A 26,767-nucleotide genomic window follows, 5' to 3' on the forward strand; every position below is an offset into this window, starting at 1 on the left:
AACTGTGATAGGGTGCAGGGTATCTGCGTGGTCTTACAGTGTCTCCCCACAGGTTGCTTATTAGTGCAAGGGAAAAAGACGGTAACTACACAGCAGAGAAAGTGGGTAACACCTTGACTGAAGCAACAAAATCAACACCAGCGGTGAAGGGCAGATGGATATTGTGTGTCCCTAGATGTGAATCCCTGAGAAAGATACAAACTCACATGTATAATTTTGGCTAGGAAAGCACAACGTGAATCCAACCGTGAGGAAACATCAGATACGTGCCAAATAAGGAATGTTCGATCAAAAAGAGCAGGAGGAATACGGTGCTCTTCAAAAATGTCAACGTCACAAAGGCAAAGAAAGGCCGTGGACATATTCCAGATTCAAGGAAACTAAGGAGACAGAACAACTATGTACTATGTCATACCCGATAATGCAGACGGAATTCTTTACTGGAGGATAAAAAATGCTATAAGGATTATTAAGGAGTCAAAAACTGGAATATCTAATCTACTAATGGTAGATTAGATAAAAATGTTACATCCGTGTTAACTCTGAAGTGGATAACTGCGTTGTGGTTACCTAAAAGGATATCCTTATTCTCTGGAGATGCACACTAAAGTATTCAGAGGTAAAGAACCATGATGTATGCAACTTACCTTTCAATAATAATAAAGCAAACAGTAAAATGCGTAACGTTAAGTGCCGCATGGGTAAAGTGACTCTGGGTAAAGGGGATTGGAGTGTCCTTTGTATTATTCTCTGACAACTTTTCTGTAGATTTGAAATTATTTCTGAATAAAAAGTTTTCAAAAAAACAAGAAGGTTTGTGAAGGTTTTCCAGAAGAAGAGTTCAAGAAAGTGGCTGTCCTGGTCTTAGCTATTTCTTATACTTTTTCAGCATCCATGGCTAGTTGGTACATGGCATACGGAAGGAGCCGGTCCTGGGGCCCATCAACTAGCCGGTCAGATCACTTTGGATTTTGCCCTTTGAAAGAGTTAAGCATAATTCTGACTGGGCTTTAATTACAGGACAATAATGAGAACAGATAGTCCTCACCAACAGAGCACCCTTTTGATATGGTTGACTCAAGAATGAACTTCTTACCTTCAATTCAAAACTCAAAAGCACAGATGGAATTTATCAGGTCCCAGATTCACCTTTTTTTCATTTATTGTCTCTACTGTTCATTTGCCTTTCCAGAAAATACTTATTTAATGGCAAATCTGAATTCATGGAAGGAAATGTTAAATGCTCTCACAAAATTATAGGAAAGAAAAAAGCAAAAAATATTAATAAGGAATTAATATAAAAAAGCTAAATTCAAAAAACAGACTCTCTTCCTCTCCCTAAAGAACAATCTAATATACATTCACACAGAGGTAGACCTGAAAAGACAGCTTTCCTCCCAAGGATTAGAAGAAACTGAAATTTGGCAACATGGCATTAGCCCGGAAGCCCTCTAGATACAGAGGTTGACAATTCAAGACCAGAGGCATATGGCAGCAAGAGAAGAAGCTCAAAAAAGCCCTTAAAACGAATGTCTGTGTATCGCAAAGCATGGCCATGTACAACCAGAGTCTCCCGTGATACCAAGCAAAAGGCAGGTCCCTAGTAGGCCCCCAATTACATGTGCCATTAGCAACACAGAGGCAGGCAAACAAACAAACAAAAATCCGGATCTCAAGAATACATTGAAGGGGGGGGGGGGAGCAGGAGGGGGCCATAGCGTATCAGGCTGAAGTATATAATAAAAAACAGGAGGGCAGAAGGAAAGGCACGTCGCATGCTGACATTCGCTTTCCCAGGGCTGGTGAAGTGTGGCCTGAGCCCTGAACGACGGATACGGGTCACAGGCTCTGGGAGATGGGGCATGAAGAGGGAAAGGTGTGTCTGCAGAGAAGGCAGTCCTGGACCCTGCTGAGGGCAGAGCAGGTACCGGGCAGCACAATGTCCACTCTGGCGATGGCCCCGTGGAGCCTGGGTTCAATCCTGAACCTTGCGGGCAGCCATGGGAGGACTATGAAGGAAGCAACATCACCTGCCTAGGATTTTAGCAAGATCACCCAGCAAACAAACAGTACGTGGGATGGAGTGGAAGAGGAAATCGTTGATAAATACTCCTGGGCCAAAAAAATGTGCAGACATAAAACACCACCAATGAAAAACCAACAGTTTTTAACTCAGCTTCATTTAGACCAGATGTCTTTGTCCCTTTGGTCAGAACGAGTACAAGATTCTGTTCTATCTACTTCAGCATTCTGATGTGCTTGCACAGAAATGACAACTCTACTTTCTCTCACAAACATGTGAGTTTTTATTTTTTCACCAGATTCACACTGCATTTAAACCTTGATTGAATCTATTTGAAGAAAGACAATGATCAATGAAATTACATAATTGATATTCATTCCTGGGGAAAAACAAGTTTATCAAAGTTAAATATTTCAAAAAACAAATGCTAATGTGTTTTTCCAGTAGCTTCTAGACACAGCAGATTAATAGGCAGAGAATATGGAGAAAAGATCTTTGAGGCAAGCAAGCTGTGGGAATGAGAGAGGAGGCAGTCTTGTCTGTTCAGAGAATTTTAGAAACCGCTCATCTGTGCTCACAGAGTGGAATATTCCCTTTTGTCATTCAAACACTTCCAGCTTCCGGCCTTGCTGCCTGATGGTCACCTACCAATGGATCTGTAAGATTTCTGCTTAGTCTCAGTAGGTGTTTAAAAATTACTAAATTAATAACTTGATGACAACCGATTCCTCAGAACGAGAAAATGGCACAACACTGTGTGGCATGTGGCACCTTACCTCCCATGGATGCTCTACTGGTTTCCTTGTTACCAAAATATACCACATTCTACACAGCAGATTTCAGCTATGGGCACTGACATGACAGGGTCAAGGGGGGAAGAGGGAGTATGGCAGTTGGGTATAAAATTCAGGATTCTCGAAAACCCTGTCTTCCTCCTCAGTGTACCCTATATTTATGGGAAGCTGCAAATCAAAATAACACCACAGGGCTAGGACATCTAAGGACTACTTGGGCGAGACCCCAGGTCAGGGTATAGAAGTAGCAGACTGTAAGATGGTCCCGGAAGATGAGGAAACATTCATCTAACCTTCCCTTAACTACCACTCCCTCTCACTGTGGGTGACTGAGCTACTATATCCACTCATAGAAGAAAAGGGTTTAGAAGCTAGATTCAGACAACACTTTAGGGATCTTTTTTTTTTCTTTAATATGAAATTTCTTGTCAAATTGGTTTCCATACAACACCCAGTGCTCATCCCAACAGGTGCCCTCCTCAATGCCTATCACCCACCCTTCCCTCCCTCCCACCCATCACTTAGGGATCCTCACTGTCTAAAGATCCAAGGGAGCAAATGGAACTAGGCAGCCAATCACATTCTGATTCCATAACTCCCTGAGCATAGAAGGATCCAATGTGTTCAATGCTGTCCTAAAGGCCTCGAGTAAGGAGGCCAGTGATGAAGAACAAAGGCTTTGGTGCCAAACAGACTTGGATTTAAGTCCTGGCTCAACATGGATGAGTGGCTTAACCTCTCTAACTCCAATTTCCATAAATTTAAAGAAGATGATAATCACACCACCTTATGAAGTCGTTATGAGATGAAATGAAATAAATGGATGCATATAAAGGGCTTAGCCCTGTGCCTGAAAGTAACGCCTCAACTACTAGCTATTAGATGTTTGATCATTTGGGGCTTTGGAATGCAAAAATCTAAATACTAGGCTTGCAGTGAGGAAGCCATGAAGAACAAAGGGGTGTGTGAACCAGTAGGGGCAGGTCGTGGGGAGGAGCAGGAAAGGGGGAAGAATTAATTGCAAGCCTCTCCCAGGACATTGTTGAAAACGTGCATGGAAATACTGTGAGCCATTATTTCTTTGTGTTGAACAATAGCTGATTGGAGACAGATACTCATGAAAACTCCTACATTTGCTTCCTCTCATATTTTGTATTGTATCTTCACAGCTCTGTATCTGTTAGCTATATGATCAAATCAAAGGTCTCTACAAAAATTAAGTCAAATTGGATCAAAGGCCTAAATGCAAAAGCTAAAACTATAAAACTCTTAAAACAAAACACACGGGGAAGCTTCATGACATGGGATTTGGCAATGATTTCTTGGATAGGACACCAAAAGCACAGGCAATGAAGGAAAAAATAGATAAACTGACTACATCACAATTAAAAACTTTTGTGCATCAAAGGACACTATCCATAGAGTGAAAAGGCAACCCACAGAGTGGAAGAAAATATCTACAATCCATATATCTAATAAAGGATTAATATCCAGAATATATAAAGTACTCCTACAATTCAAAAATAAAAAGCAAGCAACCCAATTAAAAAAGGGTGAAAGACTTGAATAGCCGTTTCTCCAAAGTATATGTAAAATGGCCAATAAGCGGCTGAAAAGGTGCTCAACGCCACTAGTCATTGGGGAAATGCAAATCAAAACCACAGTGAAAGACCACTTCCTACCCATTAGGACCTCTATTATTTAAAAACAAAAACAAAACAGAAAATAAGTATTGGCAAGGATATGAAAAAATTGGGAGCCCTGGGGCATTGCTGTGGGAGTATAAAATATGTAAGCTACTATGGAAAAAAGGCAGTTCAGAGAATAGAAATATAGATATAAATAAAATTACCACCTGATCCAGTGACTCCACTTCTGGGGACATAGGTACAAGAACTGAAAGCAGAGTCTCAAAAAGATAGGCATACCCCTCACGTTCACAGCCACATTATCCACAGCAGCCAAAAGGTGAGCGCAAGCTGAATGTCCAACAACATATGAATGAACAAACACAATGTGGTGTATACATACCGTGTAATTTTATTCAGCCTTAAAAAGGAAGGCAAGTCTGACACATGCTCTACAACATGGATGAACCCTGAAGATGTTATACGAAGTGCAATAAGCCAGACATAGAAAGACAAATACTGTACGATTCCACCCATAAGAGGTACCTACACTAGTCTGATTCAGAGAGACAGAGTAGGACAGAGGTTCTCCAGGGCTGGGAGAGGGGGAAGTGAGGCGTTACTGTTTTTTGTTTTTTGTTTTTAATTTTTTTTTTTTTAACATTTATTTTGAGACAGAGAGAGACAGAGCATGAATAGGGGAGAGTCAGAGAGAGAGGGAGACACAGAATCTGAAACAGGCTCCAGGCTCTGAGCTGTCAGCACAGAGCCCGACCCGGGGCTCGAACCCACGGACCGTGAGATCATGACCTGAGCCGAAGTCGGACGCTTAACCGACTGAGCCACCCAGGCGCCCCGAGGCGTTACTGTTTAATAAACACATTATTTCAGTTTTGGAAGATGAAAAGTTATGGAGAGGATGGTGCTAACGGCCGCACAACAATGTGAATGTAGTTAATGCCACTGAAACAAATACTTGAACGTGATTGAAATGGTATTTTCTGTTATGGACTTTTACCACAATTAAAAAAAAAAAGTTAAAACTCACTACCACACCTAAGGCATCCTGGTACACGCGGTCGTCCTTGCTCTGCACGGAGTGAGTTTTACTCAGCCCTCCACCTTCCCCCGTGGTTATTACCCAGTGGCTCTGGGAACACAGTCACCACACGCCTTGAACACCTGGCAGCTAAGAGATACGGATGGTCTAATTTTCTCAAAATAAAACTGTAAAAAAATAAAACCGTGCTTTTAGTTCTACTTTAAGTACCCCTACTTAAGAATTCTAGGGGATAACTTTTTTAAAATCTAGACTTAAAGTGCATAAAAGAAAAAGAAATCATGTCTTTAATGGTGTGCTAACGTCACACTTTCCTTAGGAATGTGATTTTCTTTCGTTGCCAAGACAGCAACAGTTGCTGTGGAAACCACACAAAAACAGGGATATGCAACTGAAACATACCCCACTCACCTGCACAAAGATGCCCTTGCTCCTGTACTCCTCATGGAGGCACTGAGAGAAGAAATCCACAAAAGCCTGGGATGGGGTGGGAGTGGGAAGGAAACACACACATTACATCAATCGGCCTGATTTGTAGCCATGGCAACAAAAATAACAAACTAACCATTTAACACTCGAGTTCCTAATCATTCTTTTTATTTCACATACAGAAGAGACCTTAAAAAAACACCTCAAAACCTCAACTCGTTTTTATCTGCCACTAAATTAAGTATTCTCTTACCAACTAGAATCTCCAGATCAAATTGTGACTTAACCAGAAAAGGGTCTTCTCTTTCCTTTTTGCAGAAAATTACTTTCCAAGAAGAAATATTTTATTATATAACAAAGGACACATTCCTCCTCCCCACTTGCCATTCAAACAGAAACACAATATGAATTCCGTTCAACTCTCCTCTATAGGGATTTTGTTGTCAGTAAAGAAAAGAAAAGAGCAAGCTTCCTCTTGGTCCTTGGGGATGGCAAGATCCAAGAAGCGTACGGATGAATGTGACAGCCCATCTTCTTCTGCTAGTACAACTTTAAATCTATTTGTAAAATATAATGTACCATTTTTCAAGTATGGACTCAACCTCAGGCTTAAAATGCCAAGTATCAATGATGACTTTTCGAGGCTCCCAACTAATAACAGTCTTGTGGCCACATGGAGCAGAGCAGGTGAGAAGCTAGAGTTCAACAATCACTTCACAAAACAGGGTGTTCATTTGAAACCTCCCTCCTGTATGTTTCAGATACAGAAAGCAAGTAGATTGCAGGAGTGGGGCGTGGAGCCAAGCTTTTTCAAAACAGTAGTCACTGTTCATGATTTTCCCGTGGACAAAGGGCCAAATGGAAAAGAAAGCAGGAGTTTTGCTCTTTTCCTTCTCTGACATATCTCAAGTTCTTAGAGTATTAGATGGTGCTCATTTTTCCCTAAAAGCTAGTTTAACTTGAGCGTCTCAATGGTCATTTTCATTTCAGGGATGTATCCTGTGCCTCAACAATGTATATAAAGATGCTATGGACCTGGAGGCAGCAGGAAATGTATTCTAAATGATTTTTCCTACTAGTAATGTGAACAGGTGATTGGTGATAGTGTATAAAATTATGACATCTTACAGAGAGTTCTAGAAAATTCTTGTCTCACTCCAGAAGTGATAATTCGTATCTATGAATTCTGAATAATGTGGCAAAATGCTCACACTCTCATCCAGGCTTATCTTGCGCCTACTGTGTGTATTTCTGTCCTGACCGGCTGCAAATTCTTCCACTAAGCTCTGCAGAGTGGCAACTTTTGCTGGATGGAGTGGACTCATTCATGGACCAAATCCCCAATCATTAACTGTTCTGATCAACTGATCTAACTGGCCCAGACCAGCTCTCTCTCTCTCTGGGACGTACAAACACAGGCATACCGCACTTCCTTGCATTTCACTTTACTGTACTTCACGAGTGCTGCATTCTTTACAAAATCGAAGGTTTATGGCAACCCTGCCTCAAGCAAATCATCGGCACCACCTTTCCAACAGCATCTGCTCACTTCCTGTCTTTGTGTCACATTTTGGTAGTTCTCCTAATATTTCAGTCTTTTCTTTATTATTGTATGTGTTATGGTGATCTGTGTTCAGTGATTACCACATGTTGAAAGCTCAGATGACGTCATTTTCTAGCAATAAAGTATTTTTAATTAAAATATGTGCACTGCTTCTCTAGACATAATGCTATTGCACACTTAATGACTACAGTATAAACGTAGCTTTTTTTTTTCACCTTGACCCTAGTGTAAACATAATTTTTATATACACTGGAAAACTAAAACACTCATTTGACTTGCTTTATTGTGATGATTCACTCTATTATGGGGGTCGGGAACCAAGCTGGTAATAACTCTGAGGTATGCCTGTACCAGTTTCAAAACCAGTCAACTACTAGGAGAAAAAAGCATCTGTGGATCTGAGATCACGGTGCCCCATTCCTTTTCTTCCCAGTCCATTTGAAAACAGCCAAGAACAGAACTTCAAGAAGCTTCCATGCTTATTTCTCAGACCGAAAAGTATTCCTCATTCTCATTCTGACATGATTCACTAAAAAATTGTTCACCTTGGTCGCAGAGTAAATGGCCAACAGTGGAACAGGGACTAGGCCGCTGGCAGAGGAGATGTTCAGAATGGCCCCTTTAGATCTAAAAAGGAAAATGCACCAGGTCAACAGAATGAAATCATACACGCAACCAGTTGTAAATTACAGATTGAGATACAGAACTACCTGAAACAGAAGAACATAGCTGTTTTTCTAGCACACATCACTCCTTGCCTTTCATCAGCACATGATACACTCGGTCAGTGAAAGAGGCATAACTCAATCAACTAAAAATAGCTCCTGTTTGCAATTAGCTCATTTCTGTTTTAGCAATCCAGGGCATGACCAGATCAGAGCTACAGTCTCCTCGAGTTAATCTCTCCTGTCTGAGGTCTTCTCTGGCCACATCACCAAGAATCCTCATTCTTGGAAATGCTCTCATAATCTTCTGATGCCTTTATTCTGGCTTATCATCCATCACATACTACCTTACTGTAGTATTTAATCACTGTATGTGTATACACGCTTTTCTCCCTCAACAAAATCATAAGCTTCTGGACATCATAGCCCTTGTCTTACACTTTTCCTCAAAACCTCCTGCACAGTCATGAGCATGTAACAGGTACTTAACGAAACCTCCTGGCAATGAGTGAACAGTTATGTGCTGCCCTCCTACTACCTCTAGGTTGTAGATATTCAGGCACTAAACAAAGAGCTGACTGAAAAGTCATGTGACTCTACAGGAGATCAAACCATATTCTCTGCCAAAGGGCAAAGGGCAATTCTACAGTAACTCCTAGAGATTACTGAAAACTAAGTCAGAAAGTTACCAGGAATTACTGATTTCATTAATGAATGAATATTAATCGGAGAAAAGCAATGCTGTAAATACATTAGTTGTTAGCAAGTACATAAGGGTTGGGTAACATGTGGAATTAGGGTTTTAGGAATTTTAGACAGAATTAACAACCAACTCCTCCCCTCCAAACCCATTCTTCCCAGAGGAGGGAACGGGGGGGGGGGGGGGGGGGGGGACGTGCTGCCAGTCCCCTCCAGCCACTGCAAACAACCCTACCTACTTCCTATCCTCCCAGTGAGGTTCCTTTTCTTCCACACAGATTCTCACTGTTCTCTGTCTGAATTTACCTCCCCCAAGATCTATTTTTCCAGTATTTTTTTAAAAAAAGACTGGGGCGCCTGGGTGGCTCAGTCGGTTGAGCGCCGACTTCGGCTCAGGTCACGATCTCGCGGTCTGTGAGTTCGAGCCCCGCATCGGGCCCCTGTGCTGACAGCTCAGAGCCCGGAGCCTGTTTCAGATTCTGTCTCCCCCTCTCTCTGCCCCTCCCCCATTCATGCTCTGTCTCTCTCTGTCTCAAAAATAAATAAACGTTAAAAAAAAAAAAAAGGACTATACAGACCCTTTTTATGCAAAATAATAAAAGAAACATGATTAAATGGCATCTAAGTTATTTTAGATGCAAATCTGAAAAGAAATAATCCCCAAAGGTCACCCAGTCCATCTGCCAGCCTCTAGGCGAGATGCCACTTCAACCATCAAACAGAAGTCTGGATCCTCCGTTTACTGTGTCGCTGGAAACAAGGTGTCTTTGGTTTTAAATTTTGAACTGAAGTGCTTATCAGTAATATTCCTAAGCAATGAAATCCACTCACATTTTGGTCACAGAAATCAAATCTCAAATCTAAAAACGTTATATTAGGGTTTTAAAGAAAGTTGGAAATATTTAGTCAATGTCTTGGTTGTATCATTCTTGTGTGTTTTGCTTGTGTCTCAGAGACAGAAAAAGCCTTTTCGTTTTAAATATTGATAAGAGAGTAAGAGTGTCTATCAGGAGTTAGAACCCTATCACCCGAAGATAAAAACCAGTAATTAGCAACGACTATCTAAGATTTTGATTTTATCTATATGTGTGAGAAACTCCTTTGATCAAATTTGACTAAAAGCCACTTTGGTTACTGGAGACTTTTAATGGAGTATTAATTTATGATGTTTAGAACATCTTTATCTTTTCAGGGTGTTAAAAATGTTCTCAAATTAGATTCTGGTGACGGTTGCACAGCTCTGTGAACATACTAGAAACCACCAAATTGTATACGTTAAGTGGGTGAGTTTTAGGGTATGTGAAACATATCTCAATAAATCTGTAAAAGAAAAAGAGAGAGAGAAGTCTCTTTATGATATATTGTAATGTGTCACCTTTAAACTCAGAGAGTGTCCCAATCAAGTGCATGCTAAGAGAGCTATGGTATCTTACACATCCCAGAATGCTTCCTGAGAAGTAACCCCAGATCCCAACAAGTTGCATCCCCTTCCTGAGCCCTATGCATCCTTCTAGCTTTTAGGTAGCATTTTCCTTTAACTTCTCATACAACCGGGAACTGCTATGGCCTCACTCATTCAGAGCAAACGAAGAAAGAAGCTAGTTGCAGATGATGTTGTTTTTCACCAAAGCTGTAGTATATCACTGTTGTTTTCACCTGGATTATGTGCTCCCTTACACTTAGATTGGCTGGAGCGATTACATGTGCCCTTGAACAAAAATCTTATATTTTTTTTATTTCGTTCCTCACAAATGAGATACAACCTAAAAGTCTTCCAAAATTCAAGTTTAACGTTATCAAATATATTTTAAAAATTAAATCTGGATCTCATCAAAACACACTCTTAAGACTTCACTCACCAAAGCCATGATTTCAATCCAGGAAAATGTGTTTAAAGACAGTAAAAACTTCTTTCCCATTTTCAAAAATAATAGACTAATAGTCAAATATGTCACAATTGTGCAGGGATGCTCCTTTAATCGTTTACTCCTTGAGGCAACTAACATCTTTGTTTCACCAATAATATACACTGATTAAAATTTCTGGGAGGTAGAGTTAGTTTGAATTCATGAAAAGTCAGAATTTGAGGGAACGTTATTCAAAACAAAGTATTTGCACTCCAGCATATATTAAACAACCCCAAGACCAACAAAGTCTCGAGCAAGAATGCACTAGACCTCAGGAAATACAACGATGGCATTTATAATTGTATCATAATGACAGCAGTGAGACACCTCTCTACGAAAACTCTGTGCTAACGAGAAGCACACGTGTTTGTCTAGCAAAAACCTTCCTCCCACACCCACACCAGCACAGAATTCTCTCTTTCTCTCCAAGGGTAATAATATTCAACTGAGTTTTGTCTGAATCATAAACAACACGCGGGTGGAGCCGTCTTAATCCTTGTACTGTATACAGTATCTATCCTTCATGTAGAGATGGGGATGAACATTTGGGGCTGCGAGGCACAAAGGACTCGTCTTTAAAATCAACTACTTTGTCTGGCTCTAATCCTCCATCTAAGCAGAATTAGTGACGTCAAACCAGTTTCCATGGCACAGGCCGACTCATGACAGCTCTGTTATATCAAGCAGAAGGACAAAATGGGCTGCGCTTAATTGCACACGAAAACAAACATAAAACTGAACCTTAGTTAATCTCTCATTTTCCGGGGACTTGGGGAACAATTCTAAGATTGGAAGGTACATTAACAATATTTGCTGAAGTTCCATAATGAAGACTCATGTTGCTCATACTTCATACTTCCCAGTTTGTTATGACAAACATCCAAATAAACAAGTCAAGTAATATTTTCTGTGATATAACATTCTTCATTCATCACACTGCTTACTTGCTAACAGCCACACGATGGTGTCTCAGTGGTACAAATTACTGAGGGCCCACCAGAACTAAAATACTGCAAAAACAAAGCAGAAACACCACTGCTGATAAGGAAGCACCTTTTCATAGAAATATGTTCTCTTCAATTACTAGCCCTTTCACAAGCCAAACCTTAAACTCACCCAACCCTATAAAAGTCAGCATCTTGTAATTACAGCTTCCTGCAGCTATGCTGTCTGGTAGAATTCCCTCAGGCCTGTGAAAGCTCCATCCTAATACTCTCCTTCATTGTCACTTGGATAAAAAAAATTGCCAAGCAGTGGCACCTGGGTGGCTCAGTCAGTTCAAAGTCCAACTTCGGCTCAGGTCATGATCTCATGGTTCGTGGGTTCAACCCCTGCATCGGGCTCTGTGCTGACCTTGTGGAATCTGCTTGGGACTCTCTCTCTCCCGCTCCCTCTCTCTCTCTCTCTCTCTCTCTCTCTCAAAATAAATAAACTTAAAAAAACAATTGCCAAGCCTTTATTTTCCTATAAACGCTCCACTACTCCATCAGACTGTTGCAGTATCCTTGTCTACAGCTCTACAAAACTACTACTGCCATAGAGGAAGTGATAGGTCTCCTTTGAATAAGTCACTGATTTCCACCTTCCTCAGGTACCTTCTGCTCCGCAATGCAGGGGAGAGAGATAGGGAGGTGTTACGTGCTACCATGAAGAACTGGAACACGGGGTTGACTCCAATGGGGGGAACTAACTGTACTCAGAGAGTCTGACGACACGCAAGGGAGATTGTGCAAAAAGGACTCCATGACGCTTCTTCCTATTTCCGTTTCTTATCAAGGAGTGCATAAATGTACTCCGGAGAGCCATAATTTTTTTTTTTTTTTTAAAGCTTAAACACAACACTGAAATTGGTAAAGACAATTCACTAAGAGACTCTCAAGAAGACCAAGAAACATATCAAAACAGAGTCCTTGGTCAGAAAAGAATCCTGGAACAGAGGGGTCAGACATATAATTAGAACCAGCAATCCAAATACATTATACAAATCCTGCTTTGCTGGAGAAAGTTTGCAAACATTTACCACATGAAAGAGAACTGCCTGCCCTAAAACACCATAACATGTCATAATTCCACCTTAAGCAATACAGTATGAAAGGGGCTATTTTTAGCTTTTCCATGGTTGTTATGGCAACCACCTCCTGGCTCCAGCTATACACAATGTTTATAATTCCAGAGAAGTGGAAAGAGCAAGTTTCCTCTATAATGTAATTATGCACTTTCTACTTCTATGGTAATAATACCTTAGTTTAATTATAGATACTTGTTTAGTGATAGTCAGTTGGCCCTAGGCTATAGTTCTAGAGGGTTTGGAAAATCTCATACATCAGAGGTAGAATCAGTGAAAGGGGAAAACAACAACAACAACAACAAAGGATCTTTATAAAGGACTCTGCTGTTACTGAATGGAAATAAGAATCCCATGGAAACCAACCATAGGAAATACGCCATTTGAGGCCGGTGTAAAAGGGCAGGCTATAATAAAATCATTTGTATTGTGTAAGTAAGAAGGCTTTCAGATGATTGTTTACCTTGGAGTTATTCCTCTCCTCTTGGGCACACGGCTAACAACATTTCTGGCCTCCTCTGCAGTTAGCTGTAGCCGGTCACTGAGTTCTGGGCAACGGACTGTTGGCGGAAGGGATGGACACTACTTCCAGGCCTGGCCCATGAAACCTCCCGTAAAATCACCCTTATTCTCTCTTCCTTCGTCTGCTGGCTGGATGCAGAAAATGCAGCGGAGAACTGCAAGACCCAAGGGAAGAGCAGCCCTGCGTGGAAGGAGCCTGAGATAATGCCTGGCTAGAGCACAGCCCCAACCCCTGATACACACTGGCTGTGTATGAGAGCGATGGTCTCTTACAGCCTGCCCTCATTAATACAACTAGTAACTCCTTTAGTTCAAGGGGACAGAGCTATTCCCTCTCCTAACCAAAACTAGTGATTCATGAAGTCCACTTACGTTTCTTACTAGTTCTTAGCAAGTGCCACATTCACCCTGTGGTGTCGGTTTCAGCCCATAGACTACGATGGCTTTCCACCAGATCATCTCTCAACCTTGGCGTAAAATCCACTTGATTTCCTAAAGGCAAAGATCCAGTTCATCTTCTGTACACGCCATGATACACTTTACTCAGTGAGTGCCTGCTGAAGGAATGGGTCCTCTTCTTTGCATTGTTTTTATCTAATGCTTCAGCTCTAAATGTGGTCATGGCTGCCTAGGTCTATAAAGATAGGGGTGAAGTTCCTAGCACCCTATGTCTGTATCCTTTACTAATTACGAAGGTTCACAGCACTCAATCTCTTTGGGACTCACTTTCTATCTATCAAATAAGGGTGCCTGGTTTCAATTCATTTAGAGTACTACAATTCCATGACTATATAAATCCATTGTGATCTGCAAAATTATTTCACAACCATTATCTTTTTTTTTAATGTTTATTTATTTTTGAGAGAGAGATGGGGGCATGGAGTGGCAAAGAGAGGGGGACAGAGGATCTGAAGCAAGCTCTATGTCGACAGCAGAGCCTGATGGAGGGCTTGAATTCACAGACTGTGAGATCATGACCTGAGCCGAAGTTGGACGCTTAACTGACTGAGCCACCAAGGTGCCTCCATTATCTCTTTTCATACAGATGTCACCAAAATCCTTAATTCCTTAAAAATTCCTTTTATAACACTACTGTGGTTTCTAAGTATTTCGTTCTTAAAGCATGGACTTATTATCCTAAACTAATATCAACTCACTTGCAGATGTCAAAAGTGCATTAAGATGATGGCCGAAATTCATCCCTCCTCAGTCCTACTCTGTCGACCCCAATTCTCTGCCATCTCCTAAGGTTTTGTCTGGTTTGACTACTGTCTGTCACTTCCATATCTGACCATTAGGGGCACACTCCCACTGTCAATCAACACAAAGCAGTCTGAAGGTTTTAACGAGAATTTTTACTAAAGGAATTAAAACACACCAGACTTCAAGGGCGCCTGAGTGACTTGGGCGGTTAAGCATCCAACTCTTGGTTTCAGTTCAGGTCATGATCTCACGGTTTGTGAGAGGGAGCCCCATGTCAGGCCCTGAGCTGACAGTGCAGAGCCTGCTTGGGATCCTCTCTCCCCCTCTCTCTCCAAATAAATAAACATTAAAAAATATATGTACCAAATGTCATATAAAATGGAGTTACAAAAAAACCCTGCTAAGACACAGTTTCTCAACCAGTCTCTGTAGATGCCAAACAAAATGGATTCCTAACCTTGTTTCCTCCTTCATACAACAGGAGGTTATCAAAGTTAAATGAGTTAACACTTCCTCAGCACAACACTTGGCATACAATAGGTGCTCAATAAACAGTAGCTGTAAACCCTGCCGGCAGCTGGTCATAGAGCTTTCTTCACAGAAATAGGGTCTTTGGGCTCTGCCCTTTTCCAAGCCGTGATTCCTTTGGATCTCTTCCAAACTCAAAGCTCTTTTGCAGAGGAAGGATGACTGTGAAGTCCTAAATTTAGCAAACGATCAAGCTTGCTCAAGATGCAAGCCCAGATCTTTTCAACGGGTTTTCTTTGAAAGCCTAGACATCATTCAGGCTTTTCCAAGGGAGAGACAGAGCTTAATTACAATTTTACACTTCCTGCTATTTCAAGAAGAACTCTACAACACATTTCTCAATGAAAATGAAGACACCTAGCATATCCTAGTGGAACTCGACTCAAACTAGGACACAGATGGGGCTCCAAGGTGTGGGTTTCTGCTCCAAGGTGGGTCTGATATCTTATAACCATTTTATAACATGCCTAAGTTCCCTATATATCCTTTCACCCATTAAGAACTGAAAAACCAGGAGATGGGGTCTTGCTTTGTGAAACTCCTCTGATTTCAGTTCTGAGAGCATATAGCTTTAAGAAGGCATTCCCGGGAATACCCCAGGAATTCTATCCACCCCCTCAGAATAGCAGGCAATTGAGTTAGTGATGGTGACTCAGGCAGACTTTTTAATCCTGATCTAAAGGAACCACCACAACCCTGGAGAGGGAAATAAAAAGGGAATCGAGTGGAAAAGGCCTCCACCACCAGATGACTCATGCTCTACCGTGTGACTCGCCCAGCACGTTACTCTGTTGCTAAGACATGGGGGACAGGTTCATTAGTCACTTTAATGAATTTTGCAAAGAAAGGATTCTCCCTATAAATAATCATGAGCTCTGTCTCTCTGGTGCTTGTGTGTGAGCTTGTGACTCACCTTTCCACCATGCCAGGCAGCACCAATCGTGTCATCTGCAAAAGAGAAAACAAAACCTTCGTGATGGCTGAGGATGCAAGCAACAGATAAAGAGTGAAGGAAGCTACGCCCTCAAAACAGAAGGGGATCACTAAGCCACGCCCCACTCGACAGACAGCAATTTATTTTATACGCTCTATATAATTTGGCTGTGGTAACAGTACATAAAAAGGAATCAGATGAAATTACTGGAGATAACACTGGGAATACTTTCAGTAAACTTGGCGAAAATGGGCCTTGCCTGAAAAGGAACACCGGCACAGAGATCTTCAAATAAAGGGCCTATGGTGAAATCAGGACCCCCAAAACGCACTCCTGGAAAAAAACATCCGTTACGGAAAGAAATATCTGCCAACCAAGATTACTGACGATTTTTAACTTAAAAGCTCAAATGACCTTTTCCTATCAAAAAAGCGTTTAGAAGAATGCTGCCAACTGATGGCAAATGTTAAGCGTATCCTCACATTCACTCCCCTTGTTGGTCTAGCTAGTTGTGAGGAAAACTCATCCTTAACAACAACAAAAAAAAGACACCTGCATTTTTAAAGGGTGTCATAATTGTTGATTAAATACATATAATATGAGAGAGAAGCTACTTCTAAACTGTGTTTTAAGATATGAACTGGGGTGCCTGGATGGCTCAGTCGGTTAAGCGTCCGACTTCAGCTTAGGTCATGATCTCATGGTTAACAGGTTCGAGCCCCACATCGGGCTCTGTGCTGACAGCTCAGAGCCTGGAGCCTGCTTCAGATTCTGTGTCTCCCTCTCTCTCTGCCCCTCGCCCCCTCATGCTCTGTCTCTCATTCTCTCTCTCTCTCTCAAAAATAAATACATTAAAAAAAATTTTTTTTTTAAGATATTATTAACTATGGGCGCCTGGGTGGCTCAGTCGGTTAAGCGTCCGACTTCGGCTCAGGTCATGATCTCACGGTTCATGAGTTCGAGCGACGCGCTGGCACCTCGGAGCCTGGAGCCTGCTTTGGATTCTGTGTCTCCCTCGCTCTCTGCCCCTCCCCTGCTCATGTTCTGTCTCTCTCTCTCTGTCAAAAATGAATAAACATTAAAAAAAAATTTTTTTTAAAGATATTATTAACTAAGAAAAGTTAAGACATCCACTGGCTTGGCCAAGGCCACGTCACAGTTTAAGACTGAGGTTAGAACGTGAATTCTGGATTCCCAGATATCATCAAATTTCTTTTTTTTATTTTAAATCTTTATTTGGGGGAGAGAGAGAGAGAGAGAGAGAGAGAGACAGAGTATGAATGGGAGATGGGCAGAGACAGAGGGAGACACAGAATCTGAAGCAGGCTCCAGGCTCTGAGCTGTCAGCACAGCACCTGACACGGGGCTTGAACCCATGAACTGCGAAATCATGACCTGAGCCGAAGTCAGATGCTTCACCGACTGAGCTACCCAGGTGCCCGGGACGTCATCAATTTTCTAAGAAACAAATGCTGCTTTGTCACATGCTTTGCATGCATGCCAAACACAGGAATTTTAAGCTTTTTATCTTGAATACTCCTATGTCTTAACGAAAACAGTACTTCGATGAGAAAGTAAATTTTTTCCTAGCAATATTTTGAAGAAAGGAAATGTATTCAGCTTTACAAAGGTAAAATCTGCAGCACTCCCAACCCAGATGTCAGGCCGGGAGCCTGCTGCATATACTTTCCCAGGAAAACCGAGTTCAAACTGACACTGTATCATGAAAGACAGACTGACACAGCGCCAACTTTGAAACAAAGAAGTGTCTTCAAAGCCTAGGGGAATCATTTTTACAGAAGGTTTTGGATTTGGCCGAAACTTCTGGGCCAGATAAAAAAAGAAATGCTAAAAAAGAGTTTGGTCTAAAGCATTCGACATCTCCCTCCTTCTTACATACAAGTCTACGTTTTTCGTATTAAACTTGTCTTGATAAAATGGGGGGGGGGGGGGATGTGCCCAGTGACTATATCCTATAGAACAAGATGTGACTAGAAGTAACATATACAACTTCTTGGTCACGCCCTTAAAGGAAAGAAAACTACACGTCCTCCTCCTTGTCCTCCTCCTTACCGGTTCCTCCTCTTGAGGGTTAGAATGTTCATGTGGTGGGAGGAGCCAAAAGAACCCATTTGAACCTCAAAATGAGAGCTGTGTGATAACGGTGGCAGAGCAAAGAGATAAAGAGGCAGAACCCCTGATGCCTGGAGAACTACGATGCCCTACCTTGATTACCTATCCAGCTTTTTATCTGAGAGAAAAATAAATTTCTATCTTGTTTAGGCCACTACAAGGACTCTGTTACAGCGGCCAAACCCTATTCTAACTCATAAAGTTGACCACTTATGTTGATAGAGACCAAGCAGTGTTAACATTTTAAGACTTAAAGATGAAACAATCCCCTTGGGCGCCTGGGTGGCTCAGTCAGTTAAGCATCTGACTTCAGCTCAGGTCATGATCTCACAGTTCATGAGTTCAAGCCCCACATTGGGCTCCATGCTGACAGCCCAGAGCCTGGAGCCTACTTTGGATACTGTATCTCTCTCTCTCTCTCTCTCTCTCTCTCTCTGCCCCTTGCCTATTCACACACACTCTCTCTTTCAAAAATAAATAAACCTTAAAGAAATTTTTATAAAAAAATGAAACAATTCCCAAAGCAAACTCACCCAGAGATTATGCTGAGCCCAAATGGCCTCCGCTACTTTGTAATTTTTACAACACAGTCCTGTTTCTTCGCTTTTCTAGGTTTGCTGACCCAACTGAGGATATGCCCACGGGGCCTCAAACCAAACTGGATGGGGCCAAGTCAAAAAAATGCTGATTTCAGAGTTGATCTTTTCCACAGTATACTCACCTCCTCTCTTTTCAGATCAAACGACTCTTCCAACTTGCTTACACGTTTCCTAAGATTTCTCTTTTTATGGTACCCCATAGTAATTGCTCAAAATACAGCTACTGAACGTTTAGGCCAAATGTGCTACAAGTCAGGCCCAAGTTCATATCCCAGCCCTTTCACTTAACTAGCAGTGTGACGTCAAATTAGCTTCCTTCTCGTCTGCGGAGTCCATATGTATTATTAAATAAAGAAGGCATCTCCATTACAGGTTATTATATTCTGAATCTCAAATGAGGTAATGTATATAATGGACCCGGCACAGAGCTCGTCACAGAGCAAGCCTCTGAAGAGAAATCAGCATCGCTTATTGCCAGCATGCACTATTCTTTCACGATGCAGCACCACTAAGTATCGGGGCCTCCTTTAAGCATGTGGTGCCCTACACAGTTCAAAGCCACAAACAGTGACCCATTTTGAGGTCATCAAATTCAACCCATGACACAAGTTTCCAGATAGTTCTGTCAGTATTTAAAAATACTTCTGTCAGGATCCTCTTGGAATTGTTCTAAAATTCGATTTAGTGACAACTGCACAACTCTGTGAATTCATTTACTATTCAATTGTACACTTAAAGTCGGTGAATTATATGGCTTATAAAATTATCCCTCAATAAGGCTTTGAAAAGAATCTTCATCTTATGGATAAGAGTTAAAGATATGGGATCACAAAATACACTGGATGTTACTTTATCAAACCCAGGAGAAAAAAAGAGCTCCTAAAATGTTCTATGCATATCAACTTATGGTCTGAGCAACATGAAGTAATAAAGAGACATTCTCCTACTTAGTCGAGGCCATGTTCTTTACTCAAACCTGGGGCTGGCCAATAGGGGTGCACTACCCAGGAGGAGCACAGATACACATATAAACAAATCATTACAAGACGCACTCTGAGTGTAAGGACAGAGGGCATTAATGCTTAGGAGCAAGACTCATCATGTCTGGGGTATCAGGTCGAGCTTCCCAGATTACATTTCAGTTAAGTTCTGAAAGAATAAACAGGAATTCATCAGGAGGAAAAAATATTCTAGCCGAAGGAATAGAATACAAAAAGGCAAACGGCTGTAAGAAACTACAATCTTTGCTATAGACCTGAGGCCTTCAAAAAAGCCTTTTGTTGAATGGAGCTTTTTATAAAGGAAAGCATGCACATCCAACATGTTATATATGTCATTCAATCTGCATATTATACCACATCATGGACAGCTTCCCACACTAGTATAAATGGATGTTCTTCAGGCATATTAACCGTTGTGGAGTATTTTGTGATAAGGATTGATTATATGCATTTCTAGCAACATGTGAAAACATTTATTTAGCACACTTCATCAGGGATCATAACGCTTAGCTAATGTAAGAGGTCCCCCAAGCAGTCTGTGGAGAGAAGCTATCATTCAGTCCTCTAAGTCCTGAGACCACCAGAATCAGAATGAGTAAGAAGACTGATAATAAACACGCTCCCACCCAAGGGCATGAATACATGTGCGTGTGCATGTGCACACATCTATGTAACAGGAAATGAGACCTGTTAACTGAAGAGTAGCTAAGTGGAGTTCAGTTCATAGGGGTAGCCGCTGACTGTTTAGCCTTCCGACACAAAAGGAGAGAAGAAGGGATAGGATTTGTGGGCAGTGATCTACCCGGAAAACTACCAGGAAAAGTCTACAAAATCTGTTGATGGATTCTTTTATTCGGACCAGGGATCTCAGAACCATATGACTATTACCTAGTGGTTGTGCAGAGTTTTATAGTTCAATTAAGATTTTTTTTCTATGACATAAATGTATACTCTTAAATATAATCCAATAAGAAATACCACTTTGGCTGGGATATTAAAGAAATATAAATGCGTGCATTGGGAGCTATTTTTTTCCTTACACTATGTACATGTCATACATTAAATGTTTTCTTTCTGAATGGTAACAGTTATCCATAATCGGAGACCAAATAAAACCCCATTTGATAGAATCTTACTTACAAAACCACATTAATAGCTAAACACTAAATGTTTTCTGGATGGTCTTCAATGTATGGACACATTCAAAATATACCCTCCTGCTCCCAGCTTTATTAAAGATAGAACCGACACAGAACACTGTATTAGTTTAAGCTGTACAACATTAACAATTCGATAGATGTAGATACTGCAAAAGGATTACCGCAATAAGTTACCATCAAAATTATGTAACGCTGGGGCGCCTGGGTGGCTCAGTCGGTTGGGCTTCCGACTTCAGCTCAGGTCACGATCTCGCGGTCCGTGAGTTCGAGCCCCGCGTCGGGCTCTGTGCTGACAGCTCAGAGCCTGGAGCCTGTTTCAAATTCTATGTCTCCCTCTTCCTATGACCCTCCCCTGTTCATGCTCTCTCTCTGTCTGTCTCAAAAATAAATAAATGTTAAAAAAAAAAAAATTATGGAACGCTGCAAGCATTTCTGGGTCCCCTTGCATATGGGCCATGCTAATCTTCTCCACATCATTCCAACTTTAGGATTTGTGCTGCCGAAGAGAGCTCCAAAATGTATTCTTTATAGATGTGAGCTAACACTCAACAAGTTTAAATAATTTAGCACAAAGACAAAGGAAAAAACAGTGTGTTCGATGTCTAGCTATTAAAGGGCCAGAAATATTTGTTGGATGCTCAATGACCAAATAATCCCTCAGGTCCTCTCGGGAAAAAGTTCAATTCTTTTTAGAAAAATTCTTTTGCATTGTTCGTTGGCCTCTCCTCTTAAATTCTGGCTCTAAACTATTTCTCCTTGCCACACAATGGACCAGCTTTTTGACCTGCCAAATAGTAACAACCCTGAAAAGCTTGAGAAAAGTTAACTTGAAATCTGCCTGCTTTTATAGCACTGATTAACACCTCGTTCTACACTTAAATTCTCTTCTAATCGGATTATAAGTCATGATAAATTCAACTTCAAGCCTTCTTTGGCTGCATATGTGTACACAAATAACAATACAAATAAGCAGAGAAGCTTCCCTATGTTCACATCAAATTGCATTCACATAGGATATTTTAACTAAGCTATCAGTACTCTCATTTTACTTTGTATGCATCAATTGGTATCTTGATATCTGGTTATTTATACCATGTACCAGCGTTTCTGTGAAATCTCACTATCTATCTGAACTCCATTTCACAGCTCACAAGCTGTTTCTGGAGTTAACTCAATATGCTAATTTTAGGCCATCTGCAGGTGATAATTGCTGTACCAGGAAATTTTTTTGTTCCTCTTAAGATGCTGCTTAAATAAGGTTACCATAACTTGTGCGTTCAGTGGTTAAGAATATTAGAAAAGTAGCAGTAAACATGATTTTTGGACTTGTTTGCGTCTGGGTTGAAGTTATTTCCAAAAGTATACAGCAAACAATTTAAATTTAATTTTTGTCTAAAAAGTGGCAAAAGTTGCTGCAGTAGTACCTCTACAGCAATGAAAGCTTCAAATCTTTGTGGAAAAAACAAGCATTTCCTATTTATATATATTTTTTTAGTGACAGTTTCATTAATCTTCACCACAAAAAAAAAAAAGTCCCAGAAGCCTAAAGTCAAAGGAAGAAAGGTCAATATATATTATATGGCACCTAGATATTGCATCACTCTGTGTGCCAGCTGCCCATAGAGTATACAAATACACGAAGATACACAAAGATACACAAAGAAAAGTTAAGATAAATGAAAAGTCTTTAGCAATGCCAGCTCAATTTAGAATTCCTTCTGGGCATACCACATATTCATTTTCAAGATGAGCACTGGGTGTTGTATGTAAGCCAACTGGACAATGAATTGTATCTTCAAAAAAAGAGTGAAATATTTATTGGTACTTATTACCACAGCTATGTATATTCTGGCCGGGAAATGAATAAGAGGCTGATTTAGCTTATAAACCATCAAAATCTGTTTCATTAGATCATTTAGTTGAGATACCTGACTTAAAAATGCATTGGCGGGCCTAAAAAAAAAAAAATTTTCTGAAAATGTTACATTAAAATATAACCATCTTAGTGTTATAAATACTGCTCACATTTTTGGCAAATACGTGCACTGCTTTTATAATTAGAAAAGCCCCTACAATTAATACTATTTCTAAAAGAAATTAAAATGAATAATTTTTTCTTCTTTTTCACTTCTCTGGCATCAGTAATCAAGAGCTTATATAAGGAACTTTATTTTATACGCAATAGTCAATTTAGGTTTTCCTGCGTTTTAGTTTATTATGAAAACTTGTAACACAGCAAATTACACAAATTGTGCAAATTCTCTTACAAGCAAGTGATTTATTTTTACAATCAAATAATTTTTGTCTCATGTAGCCTCTGGCATTCAGTCAGTTTCTACAGAGAACAGTACAAAGAAAACACTACCGCATTATGCTCAAAAAAGACAACCAAAAACCCAAATGGAAAGATTAAAATTCAAGATAACTTCGTAAAATAAGACAACAAATACTGTCACTTGTACCCACCATTATATATAAATAGAATTTAAAGTGTAACAACTTAACCCTAGAATCTGGGCAAAGTCCCAAGAATCCAGGCTATTCGTATAAATAATTAGGACACCACAGATAGCCACTCTGTCCACATCTGCCCATCTTCTTACCCCAGAGACACCTGCTTGGAGTAAACAGGATCTAAATTCAAGCAAGTGAAACATGAACCCATAAAATTAGAAGGAAGCAGATACAAATGCCTTATACAAGTTTTCAACTGGAATCATTAACAGTAATTTACAAAATCCATAGTCTGATCGGGAAAAGAACCACATAAAGTAACAATAATGTTACGCCAGCCCTCTTTGGGAGAAACGAGGGTGACTCACTGGAAGTCGTGCTGGAGTGGCACGGCACAGTTTTCCTTCAGAAGCTGTCATGTGAGCTCTGTCATACTGAGAATACAACTTCATTAGAAATTCTTTGAATCTCACCTATATGGCTAATGGAATATTTACTGCACAGGGGGTGAAAAGCTTAATTAGGTAAAAATTTTCAAGTGCTTTGAGATCTCCAAGTATTGTTTGATTTTCCTCTTTGGTAATGTTTTAAGTCTTTGTGGAAGTGTAGGTAAGAGCCCTCCTTGCCATTCTCCCGCCCCCACCACATACTACTTAGCCTGAAATTCAACCCCCGTTTTTCCTTTTGTAATCAATTGTTTTGATACATGTTAAAATAATGGAACTAAAGAAAAATAAAAGAACTTTCCAGAACAGAGGGGTGCATGCCAATGGACAATAACATAATCAAAAGCCATAATCTACAAATGCTGAAAAAATTAAAAAGCACATATACACACCATACACTGCTTTTCCAAATTTGGCATGTTACAATTTGCTAAGAGTTTCCATTCCTTAAAATTTCGCACAAATAAGCTGACTTCTCAAAAAGTGACAATTTCAGGAGAAAATAATTTCTGAAGTTCTCAAAGAGATTTTTTTTAAAGATTTTATTTTTAAAGTATCTCTACAGCTAACGTGGGGCTCAAACTCACAACCCTGAGATCAAGAGTTGCACACTCCACTGACTGAGCCAGCCAGGCACCCCTTCAAGGAGATTTTTACATTTTCACCCCAAACTAAGGCATTTCTCCCATAAACCAGCTTTGCTTTGAACTGGAAAGAACCTTAGAAACAATCTACAACTACTCGCTTTTCACACAAAGAGTGGTCCTCATGCAGTGAGGCAAAACCATCATTTTGCAGTTATGCTCAAAGCAGCCTGTTACCAGGAGACCCTAAGAGCCAAATGTACCCAATTATTTGAAAATTGTTAGGAGCATAATGACAGCAGCTCTCAAAATGGATGAAAAGACTCTAGGCACTAACTTGGAATGTCTTCATCTAGAAAAGCCCCAAGTGGGGGGTCAGAGCTGAGAGTCATACTCTTCCTTCCTACAAGTTATTAATTTCCCAATGTTGTTAACTTAAATTCTTGGGGCTGGGTGGAGGAATACATTCTTAACATAATGCCTAAATTAAATACAATTAGATGGCTGCACAGAGACTCCTCTTCTCCAGGATTTCCAGATTAACAGAGGGCTCCCTCTACTGGTACCATGTCACACGCCAAAGGCAAATCCAGGTAAGGAAAAGAAAACCAACGCTTCTGTGCTTCTCATCTATCCAAACATTTATTATCTACACCATGGGCCGGGCACAGCACTATACCCTCCCGGCTGAGCCACATACAGTGAATATATACTGGCATTAACAGGAAAAAAACAGCTTTTCAAAAGCAGGCAAAGCACACCAAGTGCTCTGATTTCAGATAATCATAGGGATGGAAGAGACCGATTTAGTTAAAACCGTTCTAATCCTTCAAGTCCATGAAGCAGGTTTTCAGTTGGAGTAGACTGAATATCTGGGATTGCCTGTACAGAGGGGTACAAACTCAAATGCCTGGAATGCCTCAAATGCCTGGGCAACATATACGAGCACAGTGAGTCAGGGAGCAGGGCCGGTGGGGACGGTGGTGACCTGGAGAGGGCAGGCCTCATTACCCAGCACACTCACCTGCTGGCCACTCTGCCCTCCCCACTTATACTGTCATGCCACACTTCAGGTCTGCGTTACCTCATCTTCAGAGTTTCCCCCAAGAGAAGCTAGAAATGTGGGCGTGAAATGTCCCAATTAAAAAAAAAATTTTTTTTAACGTCTATTTAATTTTGAGAGGGAGAGACAGAGCAGGAGTGGGGAGGGGCAGAGAAAGAGGTGGGGACACAGAATCCAAAGCAGGCTCCAGGCTCTGAGCTGTCAGCACAGAGTCTGATGCGGGGCTCGAACCTACAAACTGCGAGACCATGTCCTGAGCCTAAGTCAGCCGCTTTACCAACTGAGCCCCCCAGGCGCCCCTGAATTGTCCCAATTTTGAAACGTGCGCTAAGTGAAATACGTTGGTAGGGCATGTGCAGCCCAGACTACTGGTTTGAGCCTTCGGCCTAGAATCAGAAGGGAACTCCCCTTTTGCCCATTCCACTGCTGGCGGGTCCAAAGGGTATAAAGTTCTCATGATTTCCTTCAGTATAAATATCCATAATTGATCTACGTCCAGCCTTTTAGGGCCACATACAGTAAGTGGGTTGCTTATTCCCAAAGAAAGAAGATTTTCACTTTTTAACTCACTCACTTATTCAAAAGCATTTGCGGCACACCTGCCATAGGTGAGGCCCAGGGCTAGGGAACGGCAGAGAACAAAAAGAACACGGTACCAACACTCATGGGGCTCACAAATTGCAGAGAGGCACTACACCGGAAATGAGCTGCTGAGGGAAGGGAAGATGTGCAGTGCGCAGTGACACCGTGTGGCCGAGAGACCAGGCCTAGTCTCGAAGGCTCCCTACCAGCCCCCGAGGACAGAACACTGTGGGGGCGAACTGAAGGATGAGTAGCATAAGTGGGAGACGAGGGAGCTTCCACGGACAGGGAACTGCCTGAAGGGACATGAGGTGCAAGAGACTCAAGGTGCTTTGACCTGAACGCAGGGAAGTAGAGGGAGACAGACCAGAGGTGGAACTGGAGAGATGGGCAGCATCCACATCAAGTAGGTCCTTCCCTATAGGTCACACCAAGGAGTTAGGACTTGAGGGAAAGAAATCACTGAAGGATCTCACAGTGGTGTCATATGTCCTAATGCAAAGTAACACTCTGGTTGGGGGACGGAGACTGGACTAGAGGGAGACAAGTTGTTTCAAAAAGGCTGGTGGGGCTATTCTAGTAGTTCCCAATGAAAGGGGTAGGGGCTTGGAATTTGGAAGGCATCACTGGGCATGAAGAGAAGTGAGCTGATTTGCGAAATACTAAGGAGGTAGGATTAACTGGCATTGGGGGGTGTGTGTGTGTGTGTGTGTTTGCACACGTG

General features: G+C 41.2%; 1 protein-coding gene and 1 non-coding gene across 2 annotated transcripts in view; both read right to left on the reverse strand.

Annotated features, from left to right (window-relative positions):
* The window catches only part of HSD17B12 (hydroxysteroid 17-beta dehydrogenase 12), a 167,683-nt gene that overhangs the window by 12,559 nt on the left and 128,357 nt on the right, over positions 1-26,767 (reverse strand). Inside the window, exons 7-9 of the mRNA XM_049617598.1 lie at positions 16,001-16,035; positions 8,044-8,125; positions 5,917-5,982 (exon numbers count right to left, since the gene is read on the reverse strand). Of these exons, the coding sequence (XP_049473555.1) occupies positions 5,917-5,982; positions 8,044-8,125; positions 16,001-16,035 (183 nt within the window). The remainder of the gene's footprint in view (positions 1-5,916; positions 5,983-8,043; positions 8,126-16,000; positions 16,036-26,767) is intronic.
* LOC125917442 (U6 spliceosomal RNA) lies at positions 21,321-21,426 on the reverse strand. Its single transcript, XR_007456191.1, has one exon. It is a non-coding gene; the product is annotated as a U6 spliceosomal RNA (small nuclear RNA).

This window comes from Panthera uncia, chromosome D1 (genome assembly GCF_023721935.1).
Source record: "Panthera uncia isolate 11264 chromosome D1, Puncia_PCG_1.0, whole genome shotgun sequence".
Classification (NCBI taxonomy): domain Eukaryota; kingdom Metazoa; phylum Chordata; class Mammalia; order Carnivora; family Felidae; genus Panthera; species Panthera uncia.